General features: G+C 35.8%; 1 protein-coding gene across 1 annotated transcript in view; it reads left to right on the top strand.

Moving 5' to 3' along the window:
- Positions 1-23,122, top strand: part of CNGB3 (cyclic nucleotide gated channel subunit beta 3) — a 143,173-nt gene that overhangs the window by 93,199 nt on the left and 26,852 nt on the right. Inside the window, 3 exon segments of the mRNA NM_001003030.1 lie at positions 820-979; positions 2,216-2,313; positions 17,317-17,400. Coding sequence (NP_001003030.1) covers positions 820-979; positions 2,216-2,313; positions 17,317-17,400 — 342 coding nt within the window.

The raw sequence follows: 23,122 nt of genomic DNA, 5'->3' as shown, positions 1-23,122 counted from the left end.
AAAAGTGAGACTCTGGTTTTCCTCTGTATTATAAACCCACGGTCAAAGCAAATTTACAACCACTTGCTTCCCTCTATGTGAGAGGAAGAGTCAAGCTATATATCTTTTTTGTGCTGAGACCTTAAAGATCAGCTTTTAACCTAGAGTGGGTTTTTATGGCTGAGTTATAAACATCCAAGAACTAAAACCTGACAGTTCCTTAAGTATTGTCACAGCAGTAGATGATGCTTCAGTAATTTCAGCACATTTCAACTTCTGCTGAATACTGTGCCTTAAGCATGTGAGATTTGATTTTATCTGTCTAAACAACACTAAGGGAAGTACAGAGGTTGCAATTTCATGATGAATTGAGTCTATATAGCCAACCACACTGGATAATCTATGAAGGATGCTTTCAAAGTGAGACTCACAAAAATGGACTAGCCTTTCCGCCAGGTAATTGCTCAACTTTCTTTGTACATCCCTTGAATAAGCACAAGCTGTATAATTTTTGAAATACCAACTAACATCTTCACAGTAATAAACAAGTTTGCAAAGATGATTGTGTGCAGTCACATGCATTATGTGACTGAACCCTCACAAAAACTTCACATGGTAAATAAGACAGGTCCTATTGTCCTTATGGGGTCAGAAGGGGGATATGATTTACCAATTGTTTTATGTAAATGGTTGAAATTAAGACTCAATATCAGTGTGTTAAAAATCAAGTAGTGCATTAGAATGGAATGTATCTAGTAAAAACTCTTAATTAAACTGGGCTTTCAGTAACTCTTCCAATTCCTCCTTCCGGGTGTGGAGTGACTATATTTGTGGTTTTAGATGCAAGATGTAATTGGGGCAGCCACAGCCAATCAGAACAACTTCCGAATCAGCATGGATCATACCATTTCCTACATGAACACTTATTCCATTCCTAAGAATGTGCAGAATCGGGTTCGGACTTGGTATGAATATACATGGGACTCTCAAAGAATGCTAGGTAAGCAAGGCAAATTATCAATTGAATCCCTATAGCAGGTCCATATAATGAAAATCTTCTATAAGTTAGAAGCAGAGACTAATTGGAATTGAATAAAAAATTAGGAAACAACTAAATGATCCTTAGAAGATTAATTTATTTAATACCATGATATTTTTTTTCTTAAATATCCAGACATAACTTACCAGTTATGCAAATCCTGGAAAAGCATCCACAGCTATTCCTGAGGAATAGCTATTGACAGCTGTTCCTGTTAAGTGAGGAAGAACAGCAAAAGGAGCAGTAACAGTTTCCCTCATTCTTTCTAACTGTAGATACTGCTCCAACTCCTTAGTTTAAGAGGGAACAAGGAACTATGTTTTTATAGAAAGGATTTTCATATTTAGAATCAATATTGGAATCAAAATAAGGATATAATGTGTCAATTATTTTTTTCTAAATGGATGTAAGAAAACATTAAAAATAATCAACTCTCAGAAAATTGTACCATACTAGAGACTAAGAATGGACGGGTTTCTTTATGGAATATTTTATCAGCCTGAAGGCCCATCATTTAATTCACATACAGAAAAATCTTTAATGTATTCACATTCTTCATTGAGTTAATAAGTAAGGAATGGCAATAATTTGAATTTACTCACACTTTTCTTTTTAGATTCCATTCCTAACTAAGCCATCTACCAACTATGTGCAATTCAACAAGTCACTTACAACCTCTCTGAGCTTCAGTTCTTTTTTTGTTTCTTCTTTCTGAAATTCAGGAATGAGATCACTTACCCTTAGTGTTCTCACGAGGGTCAAATAAGATAGTGACAGAGTTCGGTAAGCTTTCAAATGCCGCATGGTACTCATTATAATTTGTCAACCCCAGGATGTTAGGGCTGAAATCCACAGAATCCAAAGACAAAAATTAGATCCTTATTCCATCAAGGTCATTCACTAGCCATTGTCCAGTTGATTACTAAACTTTAGATCTGAAGTTTCAGTAAACAGTGTTCTGAAACTATTCGGAACTACTATCTCATCAATAGTTAAAATCCTTTTCTCCATAAAAGTGATAGTGTGATTGTGATACATATGTATGTCCAACAGAAGTAATAAAAATACAGAATTCAATGCAGCTATTTATAAAAAGAGTTGGCATTTTGTTTCCTTAATTTTTAAAATTTTTGTTACACTTTGGTGATTTTTTAAGTTAATTATTCTGCTTGTGGGTTCATGTTTGTCTTTGCAAAGATGAGTCTGATCTGCTCTGCACCCTGCCTGTCACCATGCAGTTAGCCCTCACTGTGGATGTGAACCTCAGCATCATCAGCAAAGTCGAGTTGTTCAAGGTGAGTGTTTTTACAATAAAAAGAAAAACACCACATCAGTTTCTCTGTAAAGCCTAAGCTCTTGCTGTATATGGCATTTATTGTTTTTATTGCCTTATGTTTTAACAAAATCGACAACATAGAATTTATGTGGAGTTAGAGTCAAATAAACTGTGGGTCTCTCTTCAGCAGATGACTTATTCTTTAGAAGCCATTCTCTCTAATTGGTGTCAGAAAATAGTTCTTCAGGCTCTTCATGAATTAATTTAAATGTAATTAAGCTCTACAGTTTTATGTCTTTCCTACTATGCACGCCATTTCCCATTTGTGAATGTACCTTGGCAATGCATGACAAACCCAAATTAGCTCTGGATTGGCCTGACAATCAGAGAATTGTGCCTAAGCATGTCTTATATTACTAATGTTTTGGATTTAGAAGTTTTAGATGGCCAGATTCAAATTTAGAGGCTTTTTTTGTTAGAAAAAAATGCATAACAAAGAAATTTTTTACTTTTTGAATATTTTTTTTAAATTTTTTATTTATTTATGATAGTCACACACACACAGAGAGAGAGAGAGAGAGAGAGGCAGAGACACAGGCAGAGGGAGAAGCAGGTTCCATGCACCGGGAGCCCGATGTGGGATTCGATCCTGGGTCTCCAGGATCGCGCCCTGGGCCAAAGGCAGGCGCCAAACCGCTGCGCCACCCAGGGATCCCTTGAATATTTTTATTTTTACCACCTTCATCTCTTCTTAATGCATTATACTGCATGTAAGTTTTTTCGTTAACATTTAATTTTGTGTAGCATTCACTGATTCATCTATTTAATTATCTGTTCATTCTATTCATTCAATAGATATTTATTAAGTTCCTATTATGTTTCAGGCATCATTTTAGCCACTGGGGATACAACAATTAAAAACAAATACTTGCACACGCAGAGCTTAAATCCCAAAAGAGAGGGATAAAAAATAAGTATGTTTGGAGGTGATACTGCTATGAACAAAATTAGACATTAGGCTAAGGAGGATGTGAATAGTACTGGTCAAAAAAGGCTGCTCTAATGAAGTGCAACTGAGTGTTTAAGCAAAGGACTGTAAGATGCAAGGAAGTGAGCCATGAAGATATTGGGGAAGGGAAGGGAGGGCTGGGCAAAAGAGCGATATTACAGTAGGATAGACAAGATGAAGCACTGAGCCAGGAATATTCTAAAGAGGGTAGAATAGTTGAAGCAAAGGTAGAGTGATGGAAAGCAAGAATAGTCAGAGGACAGTAAAAGAAAGGGAGGCTGGGGCACCAGACTGGCTCAGTCATTTGAGCTTCTGACTCGATTTCAGCTCAGATCCTTATTGCAAAGTCTTGAGATCAAGCCCTGCATCAGGCTTGGTGCTCAGCAAGAGTTATCTTGTCCCTTTCCCTCCCCTTCTGTCCCTACTCTTGCTCACAAATGCTCACTCTCATACTCTCTCCCTCTCTCTCTAAAATAAATTTTAAAAAAGAAAGAAAGAAAGAAAGGGAGACTGGGACACCTGGGTGGCTCAGTTGGGTAAGTGTCAGACTCTTGATATCAGCTCATATGTCAATCTCAAGGTTGTGAGTTCAAGGCTGAGCATGGAGCCTATGAAGGAAAGAAAAAAAAAGAAAAAAAGAAAAGGAAAGGAAGAAAGAAAGAAGAAAGAAAGAAAGAAAGAAAGAAAGAAAGAAAGAAAGAAAGAAAGAAAGAAAGAAAGAAAAGAAAGAAGAAAGGAAAGAAAAGAAAGGGAGGAAGGAAAAAAAAGAAAGAAAGAAGCTAGGCAGGGGGCAAACTAATGGAGGATCTTGGAAGCTGTAGGACAGACCCTGGATTGTACTGTGAGATGCAAAACACCAGTGAAGATCTTGAGCAGAAGTTGGCCTGTTTAAGATCAGTTTGAAGGGATCATACCTCCAATAGTGTGGAGAATAGACCGTGGAAGCGAATGTGAACAGCAGGGAGACCAAATAGTGGTTACTGCAACCATCCATAAAAGAGATGATCATAACCAGACTCAGAGTAATAGGAGCAAAGTTGTTAAGAAGTGGCCAAATATTGGATATATTTAAAGGAAGAGGCTAAAGTTTTTGTTGTTGATTGTGTGAAGGAAGAGAGAGAGAGAGGGAGAGAGAGAGAGACAGAGAGAAAGGAATCAAAGCTGACTCCCTGGATTTAAGCCTGAGGAACACGAAGAACAAAGATAACATTTGCAAAATAAGAAGTTTTAGAGTAAGTGTAGGGTGAGAGGGGTAAAAACAGACTCTGTTTTGGATATGTTCATTTGAGGTGAGAGTTAAACCTCCAGATTTAATATCATGTAAGCAGTTTGATGAATAAATCTGAATTCAGGGGAGATGTCCAAGCTGGAGTAATAAATTTAGGTTTATTAACACATTGATGTATTTTAAGCCCTGGGACTGGATCCCCTAGGATGGAAGTGTAGACAGAAAAGAAATGTCATCCAGACAGAAAGATACACCTTGAAAATACATAATCAACACCATTGAGGACAAGATGAAAAAGCAGAAGCTATTTGAGAAAATGGTTAGGCGCAATCATTCCCAGTATTAGGTTCACCCCTGGTTCCATCTGATACTAGTGTTAGGTCAGTATCCTAGGACTCTTTCTTGATATATCCTGTTACAGATTTCCAACCACATTTTGATGAAGACATAAACCATGTGATTTTCAAATTGGCAGATGGCAAACAAAGTAAAAAGGAACAGTTTTAAAATGCGTTAGATTACAAAACTTAAAAATAACTGAATAAACAATAAGTAAAGTCAAGATTAATTTCAACAGCATAAAGCAAATTTCTAAACTTAGGTCTAAAATTGAAATATTACAAATACGAAAAGAGTCACAGTATTTTTAATAGCTGGATGTTTTTGATGACTTCAAACTCTATATGAATAAACAGTTATGTATTATAATGCCCTAATTTTAACATAATTTGGTTTTCTTGATTATTTCAAATACATCTGGATTAACATATCACATTGCAAATAATCAGTTTTAAGAACTTTTGCAAGGTAGGTAAGCGAAGCAGATAAGATAGGAGCTGAATAGTGGACCAAGGAAATAGTAAAAAGACAATCTTATAAATACAATTATTTTATGATAATACAAATCAAGTCAATGATTGCTTCTAGTGGGAAGTGGGAATTAAGATATTGACTAGGAAAAGGCATAAAGGGACCTCATGGGGTGATAGAAGGTTTTTGTTTTTTTTTTTTTTGTCTTGCTAAGGAAATTACAGTGTATGCATTTGTCAAAATTGATACAACTTCTCTTAAAATATATATATTTTACTTCATATAAATTATTCTTCCACTTAGAAAAGAATGGCATCAAAAGAAAACATGTAGATGTTAAGGATATTTAGTTATGGGAAAAAATAAATTCAAGAGGAGCAGAAGTTCATATATTAAAGTTGGTTATATGGGCAAGGAATGAGACTTACTCTGTATTGTCCAGCAAGATAACATTCAACTATAAACCCCATTTGTGACCTGGAGACTCTCTACACAAGCAAAACCTCCTAGAGAACAAGGTTTGGTTCTAATAGTCTTGATACTCACTAGACACAGCACACTTTTAGACATAGGATAGCTGCTTAGGACAGAAGGGAGGGAGAGGAGGAGAGGGGAGAGGAATGAAGGGTAGAGGAAAGTAGAGAGGGGAAGATACACTGGGGTCAACTCCTAGAGATTATATGAAAGTAGTCTTCTAATTGGAAAGTAATTCCTAATTTCTAGTGGGAGTCCCACTAGAAGCTTCGGTGAAGTAGAAGCATAATGGAATAGTGTACAGAGTTTTCTGATCTATCAGGGAGACTGGGAGAGAAATCCCACCGTTATTTAGCAGGTTCAACTAGATAAACGGTTTTCTTTTTTTTAAGATTTTTATTTATTTATTCATGAAAGAGAGGCAGAGACATAGAGAGGGGGAAGCAGGTTCCCCACAGGGAGCCTGATGCCGGACCAACCCCAGGACCCTGGGAATCATGACCTGAGCCAAAGGCAGATGCCCAACCACTTAGCCACCCAGACGCCCCAGATAAATGGTGTTCAAACTGCACATTGTAATCCATTAGGGGGTCATGAGTTCAATTAAGTAGGTCACAACCAGCACATAAAATAGAAGAGAAAGAAAAAAAATAAAATAATAAATAAAATAAAATAAATAAAATAAAATAAAATAAAATAGAAGAGAAAATATCAGAGTACACTTACAAGGGTAAGTGTACACTTACAAGGGTAGGTATCATATTATGAAAAGTTTGTTTCTATTATTTATTTTTATTTTTTTATTTTTTTTAATTTATTTTTTATTGGTGTTCAATTTACTAACATACAGAATAACCCCCAGTGCCCGTCACCCATTCACTCCCACCCCCCGCCCTCCTCCCCTTCTACCACCCCTAGTTCGTTTCCCAGAGTTAGCAGTCTTTACGTTCTGTCTCCCTTTCTGATATTTCCCACACATTTCTTCCCCCTTCCCTTATATTCCCTTTCACTATTATTTATATTCCCCAAATGAATGAGAACATATAATGTTTGTCCTTCTCCGACTGACTTACTTCACTCAGCATAATACCCTCCAGTTCCATCCACGTTGAAGCAAATGGTGGGTATTTGTCATTTCTAATAGCTGAGTAATATTCCATTGTATACATAAACCACATCTTCTTTATCCATTCATCTTTCGTTGGACACCGAGGGTTTTATTTTTAAATGCACATATACATATTTATGTGTGTACTGAGCTCTGTAAATACCTGTGTTACTACAGGGCATGGTCAAAAAAAGTATGAAAACCACAAATCTAAATTATTTTCACAGTATTTTTTAAATGTTATAAAACTCTCTGCACCTTAATGACAGCTTAATTGAAAATAAAGAACAACAATTGGTTCTCTTAAAAAAAAAAAAAGGCTTTAAATTACATACCAATGATTTTATGGGATTATCTCTAATTTGGGAAGTTATCAGTTTTTAGCCTCAGTTTTTTCCTTTGTTTTTACATATATTTTTTAAAACCATAAAATCACCAACATCTGATTGAGGAAAAAGGTTAAATCTTCACATCTTGCTAATGTTGTTTATAAACTTAGATTCATTCTCTTCTCGCATGTCCATTAAAAATACATTTTCTTCCAGAAAGAACCCATTTCCCATTACATTAAAAAGTTATTTTTTTCTAAAGGTAAATGAAGTAGAAAATAAGTAGGTATGGAACCTTTCTAAATTTATTTTTGTGAAGGTAGTCTTGGTAGTTTATACATATTTATTATTTTTCTTAAGGAGATAATAGGCCAAATAGTGATACTACACCCTTACCTCATAAATTATACACAATTAACTTTTGTGTTGCTTCTGAACCAGTTACATACATTCACAGAGTGTCACCTATGCACTCAGGCACAATGCAGGGAACATCTGAAGCATGTATGCCCAGAGGATGCTTAGGAGTCTACAGGGTGAGAAGGTGGAGGCTTCATGTGGGAAATTATAACATGTTCACAGAATGAGAAATTTTTTATGACCAGAGCATGGGGTGATAACCAAAGATAAATCTAGAAAGGTCAGTTGAAGCCAGGCTATGTAGTGTGGACCCAATTCTATAGGCAAAGGAAGCTGGAAAGGAGGAAACTCAAAGTGTACATTTCAGTTTTGCAAAGACAAGAAATGGAGCTACACTGAATAGACCAGAATATCCAATGGTAACAAAGAAGGATGAGTCAAGTGTCAAAAACCTCCATATCTTGAATTCTTCCTGAAAATGAATCTTCCATATCTTTAAAAGTCAGTCTGACAGGATGAGAGAGAGAAAGAGACAGAAAAAAAATAGAGAGATCTGGCACCAAGATTGGAGGCTGGTAGGCATACTTGTGTCTTCCTAATCTTCAGGATTAGGAGAAATAGAAAGTACTTAAAAAATCATTTAACTTACAAAGATTTATTTTTAAGATGCCCTAAAGAGGATTTTAGGTTTGTCTCCTAGGGCTTCAGGCAAAAATTTCACAAAGACTTTTCTCTATTTTGTAAATTTAAGAATGGATACAGATATAGTAAAGTTAGTTTGCAATGCAGGACCCGAGAATAATTCTATGCTAAATAGCCTTGCTTCAGTTTTTACAAAAGGCATATATCTGTTGCTATAATTTTGTACTATATTCAGATTTTTAAAAAACTGCAACTGTTCCCTATCAGTAAAAAACAAATAAGTCTTAAAAAAAAAAAAAATGTTGTGGGGGATGTCTGTGTGGCTCAGTCAGTGAGTGGCCAACTCTTAGTTTCAGCTAAGGTCATGATCTCATCGGTCATGAGATCAAGCCCCACATTGGGCCCTGTGCTCAGTAGGGAGTCAGCTTGAGATTCTCTCTCCCTCTCCTTCTGTCCCTCCCTCCACTCATGTGTGCACTCCTTCTCTAAAAAAAAATAAATAAATAATGAAGACATCTTAAAAAAAAAAATTTAAGGGTGCCTGGTGGCTCAGTTGGTTAAGCATCTGCCTTCGGCTCAGGTCAAGACCCTGGAGTCATGGACTCAAGCCCTGCACTGGGGTCCCTGCTCAGTGGGGAAGTCTGGTTCTCCCTTTCTGTCTACCCTTCCCCCTGCTCCCCCCACTCTTGCTCACTTTCTCTCTCAAATAAATCAATATTTTTTAATTTAAAAATAAAAATAAATAAAAACATTAAAAGCACAATGTAATTTATTCCTTTCCTTTTAGTCTTGTGAAATTTGTTTATATATTAGTGGAACAGTGACTGTTGTAATGCTTTAGCAAAAGTAATATAATGCTGGAGTATCATAAATTATAATATGAACAATGTCCTACTGTCCTTAATCCTTTAATCCTAACACTGTCACCATAAACCTTGTTATACCTAATTCCTACATGGCCTCTACATTAGTCAGGAGACTCCAAAGAAATAGAAATAATAAGATATGCACATAGATAGATTTGTTTTAAGAAATTGGCTGATGTAATCATCGGGGCTAGCAAGTTCAAAACCTACAGGGCAAACCAGTAGGCCTGGAGACTCTGAGAAGAGTTCATGTTGCAGCTTAAGTCCAAAGGCAGTCTGGAAACATAATTCTCTCTTCCTCAGAGGACTTCAGGGTTTTTTGTCTTAAGGCCTTCGGCTGATTGGATAAGCCCACCCACATAATGGAATGTTTCCATGCTTTACTCAAGGTCTAGTAATTTAAATATTAACATCATCTAAAAATACCCTCACAGTAACATTTAGACTTATGTTTGACTAAATAAGAAGACTAAATAATACCTAGCAAAATTGACACAAAATTAACCATCACAGCCCCCAAGTACTGTCAGAGCTGATTGAAATATAATTAAGTCAAAGGTGAAACCAAGCTATTGCTAATGCCAAATTGGAAAATTGATACATGTGTCTCCTCAAAAATAATAATAGCTGCTGTTTATTATTATCCTTACTATGTATTACACTGTTTTATCTGCTTCAATACCTTCTCTCAATTAATTCTCACAGAAAACCTCTAACAGAAGTTTTATTAGTATCCTCATTTTACAGAAAGTGCAAACTACTTACTTGACTGAGGCCATAGATCTCCAAGCAATGGGACAGGATTTGAGCACAGGTTCTTCTTACTCCACAGTCTATGAATTTAACCACTCTATGATGCTATATTTCAATTCCCCACCAACCCTATATGGATGAATGATAAGATGCTGAGGAACCAGAGAAGTTTTCTAGGGTCACAAAACAAGGGTAGCTCAAGGCCATTCTTTATCAATTTTCACACAAATAGTATTAGCACATCAGTTTCACACCCAAAAACCTAAATTCACACAGGCTTTGCTACTCTCCTACTAAGAAAAAGATTCTGATGGTTCTTTTCTCTCTCAGTCAAAGCAAGTAGAATTAGAGTCATGGGATTTAACTAAAGTTTTGCTCCTATCAATTGTGATTAATTAGTAAGATTTGCTGCTTCTACATGGGGTTATCAGAGCTTCTAAAGAGCTTAGAGATGAATAGTCGTATTATAATATTTTACATTTTTTTCCACAAAAAAATGGCTCTCTTCCTTGCAGATTGCAGATTGTTACAGCCCAAACTCAAGTATTAAGCTAATAAGGAACAATTCATTTCTATAAGATTGGGCACTTTTTTCTACTTTCTGATGTTTTATTATTTTTATTTCAATTTTTAAATATCTTTTATCAAATCAAATGCTAGGGAAATCACATTTTGCCTCTACCACTAAATTACCAAAAATAGGAGAGAATGTAATAAAAGTTTTATTGTGCCACCTAGTGGTCAGAATTTAAATCTCATCCCTTAGAAATTGAAAAAGAGCTTAAGAATAGAAAATCAGGGATCCAGAGATGCCAAAATGAGATTGTAGGCACCACTAATCTGTCAAGCGAAGCACAGTGTTTCTCACTATTTGCTGTTCTAGTAAAAAATCAGAACAGATCCTGAATAGGACAACTCACTGGGATTCATGACTCATTGTGATTATGTGGCAAGTGAAGCCTGGGAAAGCTTTGACTTCAGTGGTAGGAAGATGCAGGGTGGGGTTGACAGATTATGTGAGCGACAGATCGAGTCAGGAATGGAATGGAAATGACATAATTATTTCTACCAATCACACATGGATCCCCCAGCAGTAACACCCTAATCAGATATGCCATCACATATTTTCTCTGAAAAGTTTCAAATCAAAGTGTTACAGTAAGACTTACTACATTTCATTTCTATTAACTTTATTTTTACCCTGGTGTTATAAGTAATAAGGTATTGTTGCTAGACTTTTTAAAGTATTTTGAACCATGAGTTTATGACCCAGATGAACTCCATTCAACTACACGCTCTGCACAGTATCTCTGTCTAAGGTACTAATTGGGCGTTCCAGATATGGCACCCATGTGGTCCCTGCTCTCCAATGCGTCCCATTAAGGCAAGGAAATTCTAAATTATAGTATCCTTGATTGTGTGGTGATTATGTGACTCAAAAAATATAAAGTGTTTATATCAATACCTGCCACATAGTAAATTCTGTTGTTATTATTACCATATTACTAACTGAAAAATAAAACTGATTCAATCACACAGGAGTTTCTATACTGGTAAAATCAGGTTCTTCATGTGGCCCTGCTTGAACTCACTTTCAAGATGAGGATTAGATTAATCCACAGGGTGTCATTAAACTTGTGACTTCCCTCCTTTGACTATGTGATATTGAAGCTCCTAGAAAATAGAATTATTGTCAGTTCTCTAGGAAAGCTTGATGGAGATGACTTTTACTAATGTTTGCAAATATTGAACATAGGGTTGGGTCTGACATCGCTTGGAACTCAATAAGAAATGACATAGTAACTTGCAAATCATTTATCACATCTCACTTTGCCACTCCCAACAGCTACTAAGTAACATGACTGGCATAGTCAATAGCATGGGCAACCGGATTCAGAATTCCCTGCTCTACACATATCACCCATCACTTGCTTAATCGGAATGGAGTTTAAGATGAGATAAAGCATTTCCTTTTAAAATAAATTTAAAAAATAAATAAGGCTGAATTGGGAAAAACCATGAAGACTTATTGTTTAGACTTAAGAGAAACTTAAAGTCATGGTGAGTTATGTTACTGATAATATCTTAAGTTCTGTTTCAAAGAACTTAAGCAGGAATAAGCCTAGAAATGGAGAAATCCTATAGGACTGAGAAGGTCCAAAAATAAATTTTACCAGCTCTTGATTTGTGTTCAGAGCTTGGCATTTTTTTAAAGACTTATTTATTTATTTATTTATTTATTTATTTATTTATTTATTTATTTATTTGAGAGAGCAGAGCAAGCAAGAGAAAACACAAGGGGGGGACAGGAGGCAGAGGGAGAGCCAGACTCCTCGCTGAGCAGGGAGACTGACTTGGGGCTTTACCCCAGGACTCCAGGATCATAACCCAAGCCAAAGGCAGATGCTTAACTGAACCACTCAAGTGCCCTCAGAGCCTGGCGTTTTTGAAAGAACATTCTGAGTACAGGAATTACCATCTAATCTATATGCTATGTTTTGAGTAAAATAAAAAAATACAGGGGCCCCTGGGTGCCTCTGTCAGCTGAGCAACGAACTCTTTACTTCAGTTCAGATCATGATCTCATGGGTTGTAGGATGGAACCTGCCATTCCACCCCCATCCCTCCACACCTTGTCAGGGTCCATGCTCAGCAGAGAGTCTGCTTGAGAGTCTCTCTTTCTTGCTCCCCTGGCTCACATGCTCTCTCTCTCTCTCCCAAATAAATAAAATAATAAAATAAATAGATATATAAAAATAGAATTTTTCCTGACTCCATTCAAATCTCCAAAATCTTTATTCAAGTATGTAATACACATTTACATAGCACTAAATTTCCCATCATTGAAAATGGAATAATCTCTAACAACTTCATTTTACATATCAGCACATATTTATTTAGTGCCTAGCATGCCCCAAACAGTGGTGAGACATTGAAGGTACAGAAGTGAGTAATGCACAGATCTTGTGCTCAGTTGTTCAGAATGTAGATTTAAAAGACAACACACAAACTCTGGTGATTCCCTTTCCCTGGCATCTATTGCATGTGTGACCTTAGGGAAGTAGTCAGTAGACCTTCTGAGCTTCCATACCTCCTCTAAAAACCAGGAGTGATAACATATTAATCAGTGCCAAGCATCACAGGAAGGTTGAAATAATAAAACAGGTAAAGATAAGAAAATAATAAAATTTAATACAAATGTTATTAATATAATGTTAATGTTGATACTTAGGCACTCTCACTTTATATTAAAGACATTTATGAAATAATGACTGTGCTCTGACTTTCTGTAAATCAGAAAATTTCCAAATGGCCTCTATAAAGGAGATGGAGCTGCATTACAAAGAAAAAACACTAGCCCTGGTTTGTAATTCTTTTTAATCACACAATAAAGAGCAAATTGTATCTCAAAAAATTAATCATTTTCAGGGATGGGGCAGAAATAATTGTTGTTAGACACATAAACTATAATAACAACTGCAAAATGCAAACTTTATTTACTAAGCCTAAGTAAGGATGAGAAGACATAGTTCTTTATCAGAGCTGCCCCAAGGCCAATGACACCTGTCCATAAAGCAGTTAGGGGACAGAATCACTTAATTGATAAAATTTAAACTAAATTTTCATTACATACAGCTGCTATGTTCCATTTACATAAATTGATACATATTTTATGCAAATATGTTAATAAAAATTCATATTTATAACAGTTCAGATGTTTTTCTCTGCAGAAATCCAAGCTATAAGCTAAAAGTTATTCATGTAAGCACTTGCACATTTCTACTGAGGAAAGCAATAATTGTTTGCTTATCTATTTTAGAGCCCATCTCCTAGCTTGGTCTAGCACTTTCATGGATTGAGTTTCCTTTATTAGTGCTTTCTGCCAGTGAACTAACCTGAAGGATAGAAGAGAAAAGATGAAATGTGTTCCTCCTCAAAGGGCATTCTTTTCCTACAAATGATCTTGGGATGTGTTTTACTTTATTTTGATTAAAATTAATAAAAGTCAAGCTGACATCTCATCAGTTCTTCACCCCAGTTCCATTCTCCCACCCTCTGCAGAGGTGGCCACTAAGATGATTTCAAGAGTATCCTTCCAGTCCTCATTTTTATTTTACTTTATACCTATGCAAACATCAATGACTATTTTGTGTAGTGTTTTCATAGCTAGAGTCATATTGAATATATTCTACAGCTTGCTTTGTGTGCAGCCCAATTTTTGTCAAGTTCAGTCATACAGAGAAAGATCTGATTTACTTACTTTAACCACTCTATGGTATTCCAGCCTGCAAATCTTCAATATTTTTATCTGTCCACAGATTGACATTATGTTGTTTCCAATTTTTTCAGTACTGAAAACAATACTGCCACACACATCTCTGTGCATTTATAGAACAAGAATTATGGGGGATCCCTGGGTGGCACAGCGGTTTGGCGCCTGCCTTTGGCCCAGGGCGCGATCCTGGAGACCCGGGATCGAATCCCACGTCAGGCTCCCGGTGCATGGAGCCTGCTTCTCCCTCTGCCTGTGTCTCTGCCTCTCTCTCTCTCTGTGTGACTATCATAAATAAATAAAAAATTTAAAAAAAAAAAAGAACAAGAATTATGGTCATAAGAAAACATTTAAAATCATTAATAACTCCTATGAATACAATTTAATACAACTGGGAATTTTCATCAAAGTTCATTCCAATAGGAATTGTTCAAGAAATGAAAACTTTATTTAGGCCTACAAATTATAATTAGGTTTGTAAAAATTAATGCCAAAAAAAATCAAAATGCACAAGAAAAGTGGGGGGTTTTTTTAGATCTTCTGTTTCTGGGTTGCCTGGGTGGCTCAGCGGTTATAGCATCTGCCTTCAGCCCAGGGCATGATCCTGGGCTCCCAGGATCGAGTCCCACATCGGGCTCCCTGCATGGAGCCTGCTTCTCCCTCAGCCTGTGTCTCTGCCTCTCTCTCTGTGTGTCTCTCATGAATAAATAAATAAATAATTTTTAAAAAGATCTTCTGTTTCTGATCATTTAAAGTGTTATTCTTCTCCATGGTTATGAATGATTGAGAGCTAGCTTTATTATAATGATATTCCAAACATGTTTATGCTTAAGAACTTCCAAGTATATTTCTAGTACGTTTTCTCTAAAACATCAAGAACATGAACTTTCTTTAGTGGGGAAGATTCTAAGATGAACACAAAGTTTATTTGTGTTTTTTCTAAGAGTTCTGAGTGATCAGAATACCAGTTTCCAAACTGAAATTACTCTGAACTAATGACAGTTTTAACAGAAATCAGGCACATGATGGAGTGCCTGGGTGGCTCAGTCAATTAAACACCCCACTTTTGAGTTCAGCTAGAGTCATGATCTCAGGGTCATAAGATGGAGCCCTGCTTCAATCTCAGCATGGGAGTCTGCTTGCTCGCACCTACCCTCATTCTCTCCCTCTCTCTCAAATAAAATCTAAAAAAAAGAAAGAAATCAAACACATGAGCCATATATTTAGAGAATTTTTACTAAAAATAACCACAATTTTTAGAAAGAAATTAATGTTTATCATTTGCTTTAGTAAATATGGCAACCTATGACACATGGTAAAAATGAAACAAATATAAATAAAAATCACATGCCTTGCACAGAACAAATACATAACAAGGAAAGAAAAGGTAAATCTCCCTATACCTAAAAGGATCTTTCTATGTTTCTGCAAATACAAATCATTCTCATCTTCAACTGACTCGAATTGTGTTATCCACATGAGCAATTTCTTGATGCTCCCCCTCTCTCCTGTCCCCACTCTGAGGAAGTATTAACTACCCCTCCTCTCAAAAGTATTATGGATGTTTACCTGGAATGTCTTATGACATGATTCACTTCTGCCATCAATTACAGCCTGTTTACTTAAAACATCATCCCAACTAGCTTACTCTCTTTCATCTTTCATAGCTCCAAGGCCATGTACAAAGGCTTGCTCACAGCAGCTTTTCATCAATATTTGTTGGGCTGTATTAAGAAGGTATTTCTGTCAGCCTTGGCCTTTTTTTTCTATCCTGGATAACCAAAAGCTGTACTTTCTCACATAAATTTTTTAAATTCTAACTTCAATTTCATTTGAATGCTCCTCACCAATGGCTATGTGAAGATACTTCAATCATAAATTATTAACTTTCCTTATCAGTCAAGCAACCCTGAAGTCTAAATTTCAGATGGATCTAGGTCAAGTGTTTGTTAACTGAAATCATTTTGAAAAACTGGTGATTGCTGAAAGAATGATTATCCAATCCACAAATTGGGAGCACGCCCTTTGCATCTCCTCTGCCTTCCTCTGCTACTGACCATGATTAGTTTTCCACAAAATAATAATTCCCCTAAGGGGTAGGCAGGACCAACCACAAAAGGAAAGCAGCTACATGTGAGCAGCTCTGAGAGAAAAATAAACATATTTGGTGAAAGCAAAATATGCAAAACCACTATGTAAAGTGACATTTTTGAAGCATCTATCAATTTTTCTTTAGCCTTTCATATACACAAATTATAATTCTTTTTTTAGATAAAATATAATTCTTTAGGCACAACACAAATATATGCATATATTCTAATAAATCAGATGTGTCTCTTACACTATTAAAGTGGATATGAACATCATTCACTCAACAGATGTTGCTTTTGTATCTATTATGTACAGTTACACTGCCTTTAAGAAGATAATAAATAGGGACGCCTGAGTGGCTTAGTGGTTGAGCGCCTGCCTTTGGCTCAGGGTGTGATCCTGGATTCCTGGGGTCGAATCCCACATCGGGCTCCTTGCATGGAGGGAGCCTGCTTCTCCCTTTGCCTGTGTCTCTGCCTCTCTCTCTCTGTCTCTCATGAATAAATAAACAAAATATTTAGAAAAAAAAGAAGATAATAAATAAGTTGGTGAAGAAAAACATACAAGCTTAGAAAGTTAAATAATATTTAACAATAGTATGAAAGAAGTTATAAAAAAGAAAATATTCAGATTTTTATTTTGATGTAGGTCAGTCTTAATACTAATAATCAATTTATTATCACTATGATATTACCATAATCATTAATAGCTATCATTAAGCATTATGTTAAGTTTTACATAAGTAAAATTTTACTGTTCTTAAATATACCCTTTTTACTCCCATTTAACAGACTAGAAAAGATTACTATGGAATCTTTAATCTGTAGTAGAAACAAGATTAAAACCCAAATCTGTTTGACCAGGATCCAAAGTCTTGCATTCACACTGTAGGTATTTTTTTTTTCTAAATTTTGGGTCAAAACAAGTCCATATCCATTGGCAATTAATTAATATTTTAGTGTTAATACAGACAACTTTTATTACTCTCTATTTTCATGTCATTTTAAAATTGTTTGGAATGTTGTCTTTGTAGCTGTATCTGTAAGAACTATTTTTCTCTTTGTTATTTTTTTCTTTAGGGTTGTGATACACAGATGATTTATGACATGCTGCTAAGATTGAAATCCACTGTTTATTTGCCTGGTGACTTTGTCTGCAAAAAGGTGAGTGCATGCTATCTTTCGAATGCACAACCAGTGCATAAGTACATTTAAGGAGTTCAGACATAGGTCAAGAGCATAGTTTAAACAGAATTTCCGGGATGAATTCCATAATATAGAAATAATTATACAGTTTTATAAAAGAGTAATGTATTCTCAAAGTTCAAAATGGAACAAGACAATATGGATTTCATTACTTGTAGGATATAAGTGTGGGTAGTCTGAAAAGTTGTACTGTATAAATGTAAATCATCAATCATTACACACCATTAATGCCAAATATTTAAAGTGGAGAAAAAAGAGAAGTGAAAGGTGGTTCTGCCCTTTTTATGTCTTCAGCAAGCTATCAGTTACCTCCACTTAGCTCTCCCAATTAGTGGATAATTAATGCCACATTCTTTCCAATTTTAATGCGATGTTTATGATTACAAAAGTGATACATGATTGTTATTTTCTAAATGGAAAACACATAAAAGCATACAGACAGAAATTCCACCACCCAGAAATAACCACTATTCATACACTCCAGTCTATCTTTTTATACTGATTGATGGATAAAGCTTATTTTATAAAATTGACATCATACTATATTACATTTGATGACAATAGCATTTATTTAGACTTGGGTGTTGAGAAACGGGGAGGTTGTCGGGCTGTCAGCCATGACCTTTATAAAATATAAAGAGAAATATTTCTTTAGTAATAAAGTGGAGAGGACCACATCTTACATGAAGACTTAGAGCCTTGAGGCAGGACAGAGGTTGGCATATTCACAGAACGGAAGCAAGTGATCAACTGGGATGATGGTGTAAAAAAAGTCAAGAGTATAAGGTACTTCAAGGCATCTGGGTAGGCACAGGTAGAAATCAGTCTAGTCTGTGAGAGAGGATAGAACTAGAGGTAAATCTTGGGAACTGACATTTGGAAACCAACTTCATTAGAAGCTCAAGAAAGGTAAAAGAAGAGAGCCAAGACCTATAACTTTGGAAAATACCACTCTTTATGGAGGAGGTCAAAGAAGAATCAGAGGAGGAACTATCAGAGGTAAATGAGGAAAAATGGAGGAGAGATTGTGATATAACAGAAACTAAGAATATGCAATCCCATACAAATTAGTCCAAGTTAAAAGTATGCAGGTAGGGTGATATGAAATCATTTTCATTGAAATGAGAAATACAAACCACAGCTCAGATTAAGGAACCCTTTGGGGCAGTGGTACATTTGGAATGACATGGCCTTAATGCACCAAAATGGCCTTTCAATTTGTTCCAATAACAGCAGGGACTGGAAATTGAGATAACTCATAGAAACTTTAGCACCCATGCCACTAAGCAGTGCAAATTTGCTTAACAAAGTGTGAAATACAGAGTAGGATACAGCCTTCTCATTTCTAATTTCTTCCTCACATAAATCCAGACTCAATAATAAAAACAGATCAGTGAACACAAATGAGGGAAGAAAAGGAGTAAGTAGAGGAATAGCAGAAATGAGAAGACATGAGACTGACTACCTACCACATTTCTTTTCTTTTGTTTTTAAAAGAAGAGGATTTAATTCATTGTAGATCTTGACAGAGATGAAAAGTTGTTAAATTCAGCTTTGTTTTTGCTTATCATTTCCACAAATCACTGTAGGAAACAGGAAGGAAAAAACTCATTCTATTGGCAGTTGCCTTAATAATTGAAGAAATATCAATTGGGACTAAGGGACTAAGTTTGCTGACCTGCCTATTCTTCAAGATGAGTCCTAAACATACTGAATGGGTAGTTTGAGCTATTTGAAAGAGTATTTGGGAATTTTCCTAGAATTAACTGTAAGAATTAATCTGAGTGTCAGAATGCCTCTGCTAGCCTTGAATATATTCCTTCTACACAGGAACCCTGAAAATTTGAAGTACTCTCACTGGTTACCTCATTCTACATGAAGCTCTTGCATTTCTACACTTTCTCCAAATTAGTACATAAACCAACCACAAAAGCTTGGTTTGATCTTATTTTGCACATGCTGTCAGACCTTGTTCTCTGAGGAATGTCTACCTCATTTGAATGCTAATTAAACTTGCAGGAAAGGCTTAAATTAGCCTAGAAATATGCAAGAAATCGTGGAAGTTTTGGTTGGTTGATTATGCCAGATCTCCTTGGAAAATTATTGAAATGATCATTAAAAAATAATTAAAAGTGCTGAACTATATTTAAATACCCATTATGTACTTCTACTTCCAGCCAATTGTAATAACTGCCTTTGAAAAATCATTCCAGTTCCTTAGAATTACTTCATGCAAAGAATAAGGAATATGACCCTCTCATAATCATTTCTTCCTGGAGTATCTCTTGGAAAACTAATATTCAGACACTTTTTTAAAATAATTCATAGCTATTTTATTGGTTTTTAAGAGACTGGCATTGATACTGGATTTATCATTAGATATGATCTATCTATGTATATATTCTAAAGTCAGATGACATAGGTGCTGCTAGTTCTAATGCTATCATCTGTCAACCTTATAAATTTGCTCAAGACACTTAACTTTTCAAGACTCTGCTACCAATTTTTAAATATCTTTGACCTCACTGGGATTTTTGCAAGAATTAAATGAGTTAAGGTCCATGAAGATGCTTTGCAGTTATAAAGTAGCATGTTCTGATAGAGCAAATGCAGGTACTGAAATAAGAAACAATGCAAATATCAGATATTCTTATGATTTTTTAAAATACTATGCAAATGTAAGGTGTTGTTATTAACATTGATATTATGGAAATAACTATAATAAGATCCATCTGTCTTGGAATTTCTACTTTGATCTATCTTTATGAATAAATACATGCTTAATATTCTGCACAACGCAAAATTTAAAAATACTTCTTGCATTGCACTGTTAGGAGATGCATATTCTAGGCTTCCTTTTGCTTCTAATTATTGTCATAGAGCTTTGGCTAGTCAACTGGACCTCACCTGTGCCTTTATTTTTCTTACTATAAATGGAAATAATAGTCTTCCCTTACCCTCCTCGTAAAAGTAATGGGAAGATAAAATGAGAAATTCAATGTCGCAGATATTAACTAAGAGGTAGAGTCTGAAATTCAACCTAACAATTATAATATGACAAGAAATTATTGTTCAGGAAAGGAACGCAACCAGGGTGCTTGAGTGGCTCAATCAGTTGAATATCTGACCTTTGTGGGGCTCTGCACTCATCAGAGCATCTCCTTGAGATTCTCTCCCTCTGCCCCTCCCCTCACTTGTGCTTCCACTGTCCCTCTGTGTGTGTGTGTGTGTGTGTGTGTGTGTCTATCAAGTAAATAAATCTTAAAAGGGGGGGTGGGGAGGAGAACAACCCTTTGTATTAAAGGACTTCAAAACTTCCCAGAAAATGGTTTCCCTCATTCATAAATGAGTGCCTATATCATAAGTCCTATGCTCGGTACTAGAACAAAGTAAACATTGTCTCAGCCATCATATAACATAAACTATAATCAACATTGTTTAATCCTGAGTTAATTTCAATGTATGCTAATCTTTTGAAAACATGGCTAACAAGAATATTTAGTGAATTCAAATAACCCAGTCCTGAGACTTTAACACAGCGCTTTTACAAATGACAGATCTTCTAAGCACAACATCTCCAAAGAAACGAGAGCTTTAAATGATAAACTGGACCAGATGGATTTTACAGGTATTCACAGAATTTTACATCCAAACACAGCTGAATACACATTCTTCTCAACTGCACATGGAACTTTCTCCAGAATAGACTGGGGTCACAAATCAGGTCTCAACCAATACCAAAAGATTGGGATTGTCCCCTACTTATTTTCAGACTATAATGCTTTGAAACTTGAACTCAATCACAAGAAGAAATTTGGAAGAAATTCAAACATGTGTAGGTTAAAGATCATCCTGCTAAAAGATGAAAATTTCAATCAGAATATTAGAGAAGAATTAAAAAGATTCATGGAAACTAATGAGAATGAAGATACAACCAGTCAAAATATTTGGGATACAGCAAAAGCAGTTCTAAGAGGGAAATACATCGCAATACAAGCATCCCTCAAAAAATTGGAAAAAACTCAAATACATAAGCTAACCTTGCACCTAAAGGAATTGGAGAAAGAACAGCAAATAAAACCTACACCAAGCAGAAGAAGAGAGTTAATAAAGATTCGAGCAGAACTCAATGAAATAGAGACCAGAAGAACTGTGGAACAGATTAACAAAACCAGGAGTTGGTTCTTTGAAAGAATTAATAAGATAGATAAACCATTAGCAACCCTATTAAAAACAAAAGAGAAAAGACTCAAATTAATAAAATTACGACTGAAAAAGGAGAGAGCACAACCAATATCAAGAAAATACAAAGGATTTTAAAAACATATTATGAACAGCTATATGCCAATAAATTAGGCAATCTAGAAGAAATGGACACATTTCTGGAAAACCACAAACTACCAAAACTGGAAGAGGAAGAAATAGAAAATCTGAACAGACCAATAACCAGGGAGGAAATTGAAGCTGTCATCAAAAACCTCCCAAGACACGAAAGTCCAGGGCCAGATGGCTTCCCAGGGGAATTCTATCAAACGTTTAAAGAAACAATACCTATTCTACTAAAGCTGTTTTGGACAATAGAAAGGGACGGAATACTTCCAAACTCATCTTATGAGGCCAGTATCACCTTAATTCCAAAACCAGACAAAGACCCCACCAAAAAGGAGAATTATAGACCAATATTCCTGATGAACACAGATGCAAAAATTCTCAACAAGATACTAGCCAATAGGATCCAACAGTACATTAAGAAGATTATTCACCATGACTAAGTGGGATTTATCCCCAGATGCAAGGCTGGTCCAACACTCGTAAAGCAACCAACATGATAGATCACATCAACAAGAGAAAAAACAAGAACCGTATGATCCACTCAATAGATGCAGAGAAAAGATTTGACAAAATACAGCATCTATTCCTGATCAAAACTCTTCAGAGTGTAGGGATAGAGGGAACATTCCTTGACATCTTAAAAGCCATCTACAAAAAGCCCACAGCAAATATTCTCAATGGGGAAACACTGGGAGCCTTTCCCCTAAGATCAGGAACACAACAAGGCTGTCCGCTCCCACCACTGCTATTCAATATAGTACTAGAAGTCCTAGCCTCAGCAATCAGGCAACAAAAAGAAATAACAGGCATTCAAATTGGCAAAGAAGAAGTCAAACTCCCTCTTTGCAGATGACATGATACTTACCTAGAAAACCCAAAAGACTGCATCCCAAGATTGCTAGAACTCATAAAGCAATTTGGCAGCGTGGCAGGATACAAAATCAATGCCCAGAAATCAGTGGCATTTCTATACACTAACAATGAGACTGAAGAAAGAGAAATTAAGGAGTCTATCCCATTTACAATTGCACCCAAAAGCATAAGATACCTAGGAATAAACCTAACCAAACAGGTAAAGGATTTATACCCTAAAAACTACAGAACACTTCTGAAAGAAATTGAGGAAGACACAAAGAGACGGAAAAATATTCCATGCTCCTGGATTGGAAGAATTCATATTGTGAAAATGTCAGTGTTACCCAGGGCAATTTACATGTTTAATGCAATCCCTATCAAAATACCATGGACTTTCTTCAGAGAGTTGGAACAAATCATCTTAAGATTTGTGTGGAATCAGAAAAGATTCCGAATAGCCAGAGGAATATTAAAAAAGAAAACCAGAGCCGGG

This window comes from Canis lupus, chromosome 29 (assembly GCF_011100685.1).
Source record: "Canis lupus familiaris isolate Mischka breed German Shepherd chromosome 29, alternate assembly UU_Cfam_GSD_1.0, whole genome shotgun sequence".
NCBI lineage: Eukaryota > Metazoa > Chordata > Mammalia > Carnivora > Canidae > Canis > Canis lupus.
This window is presented reverse-complemented; position numbering and strand designations above follow the sequence as displayed.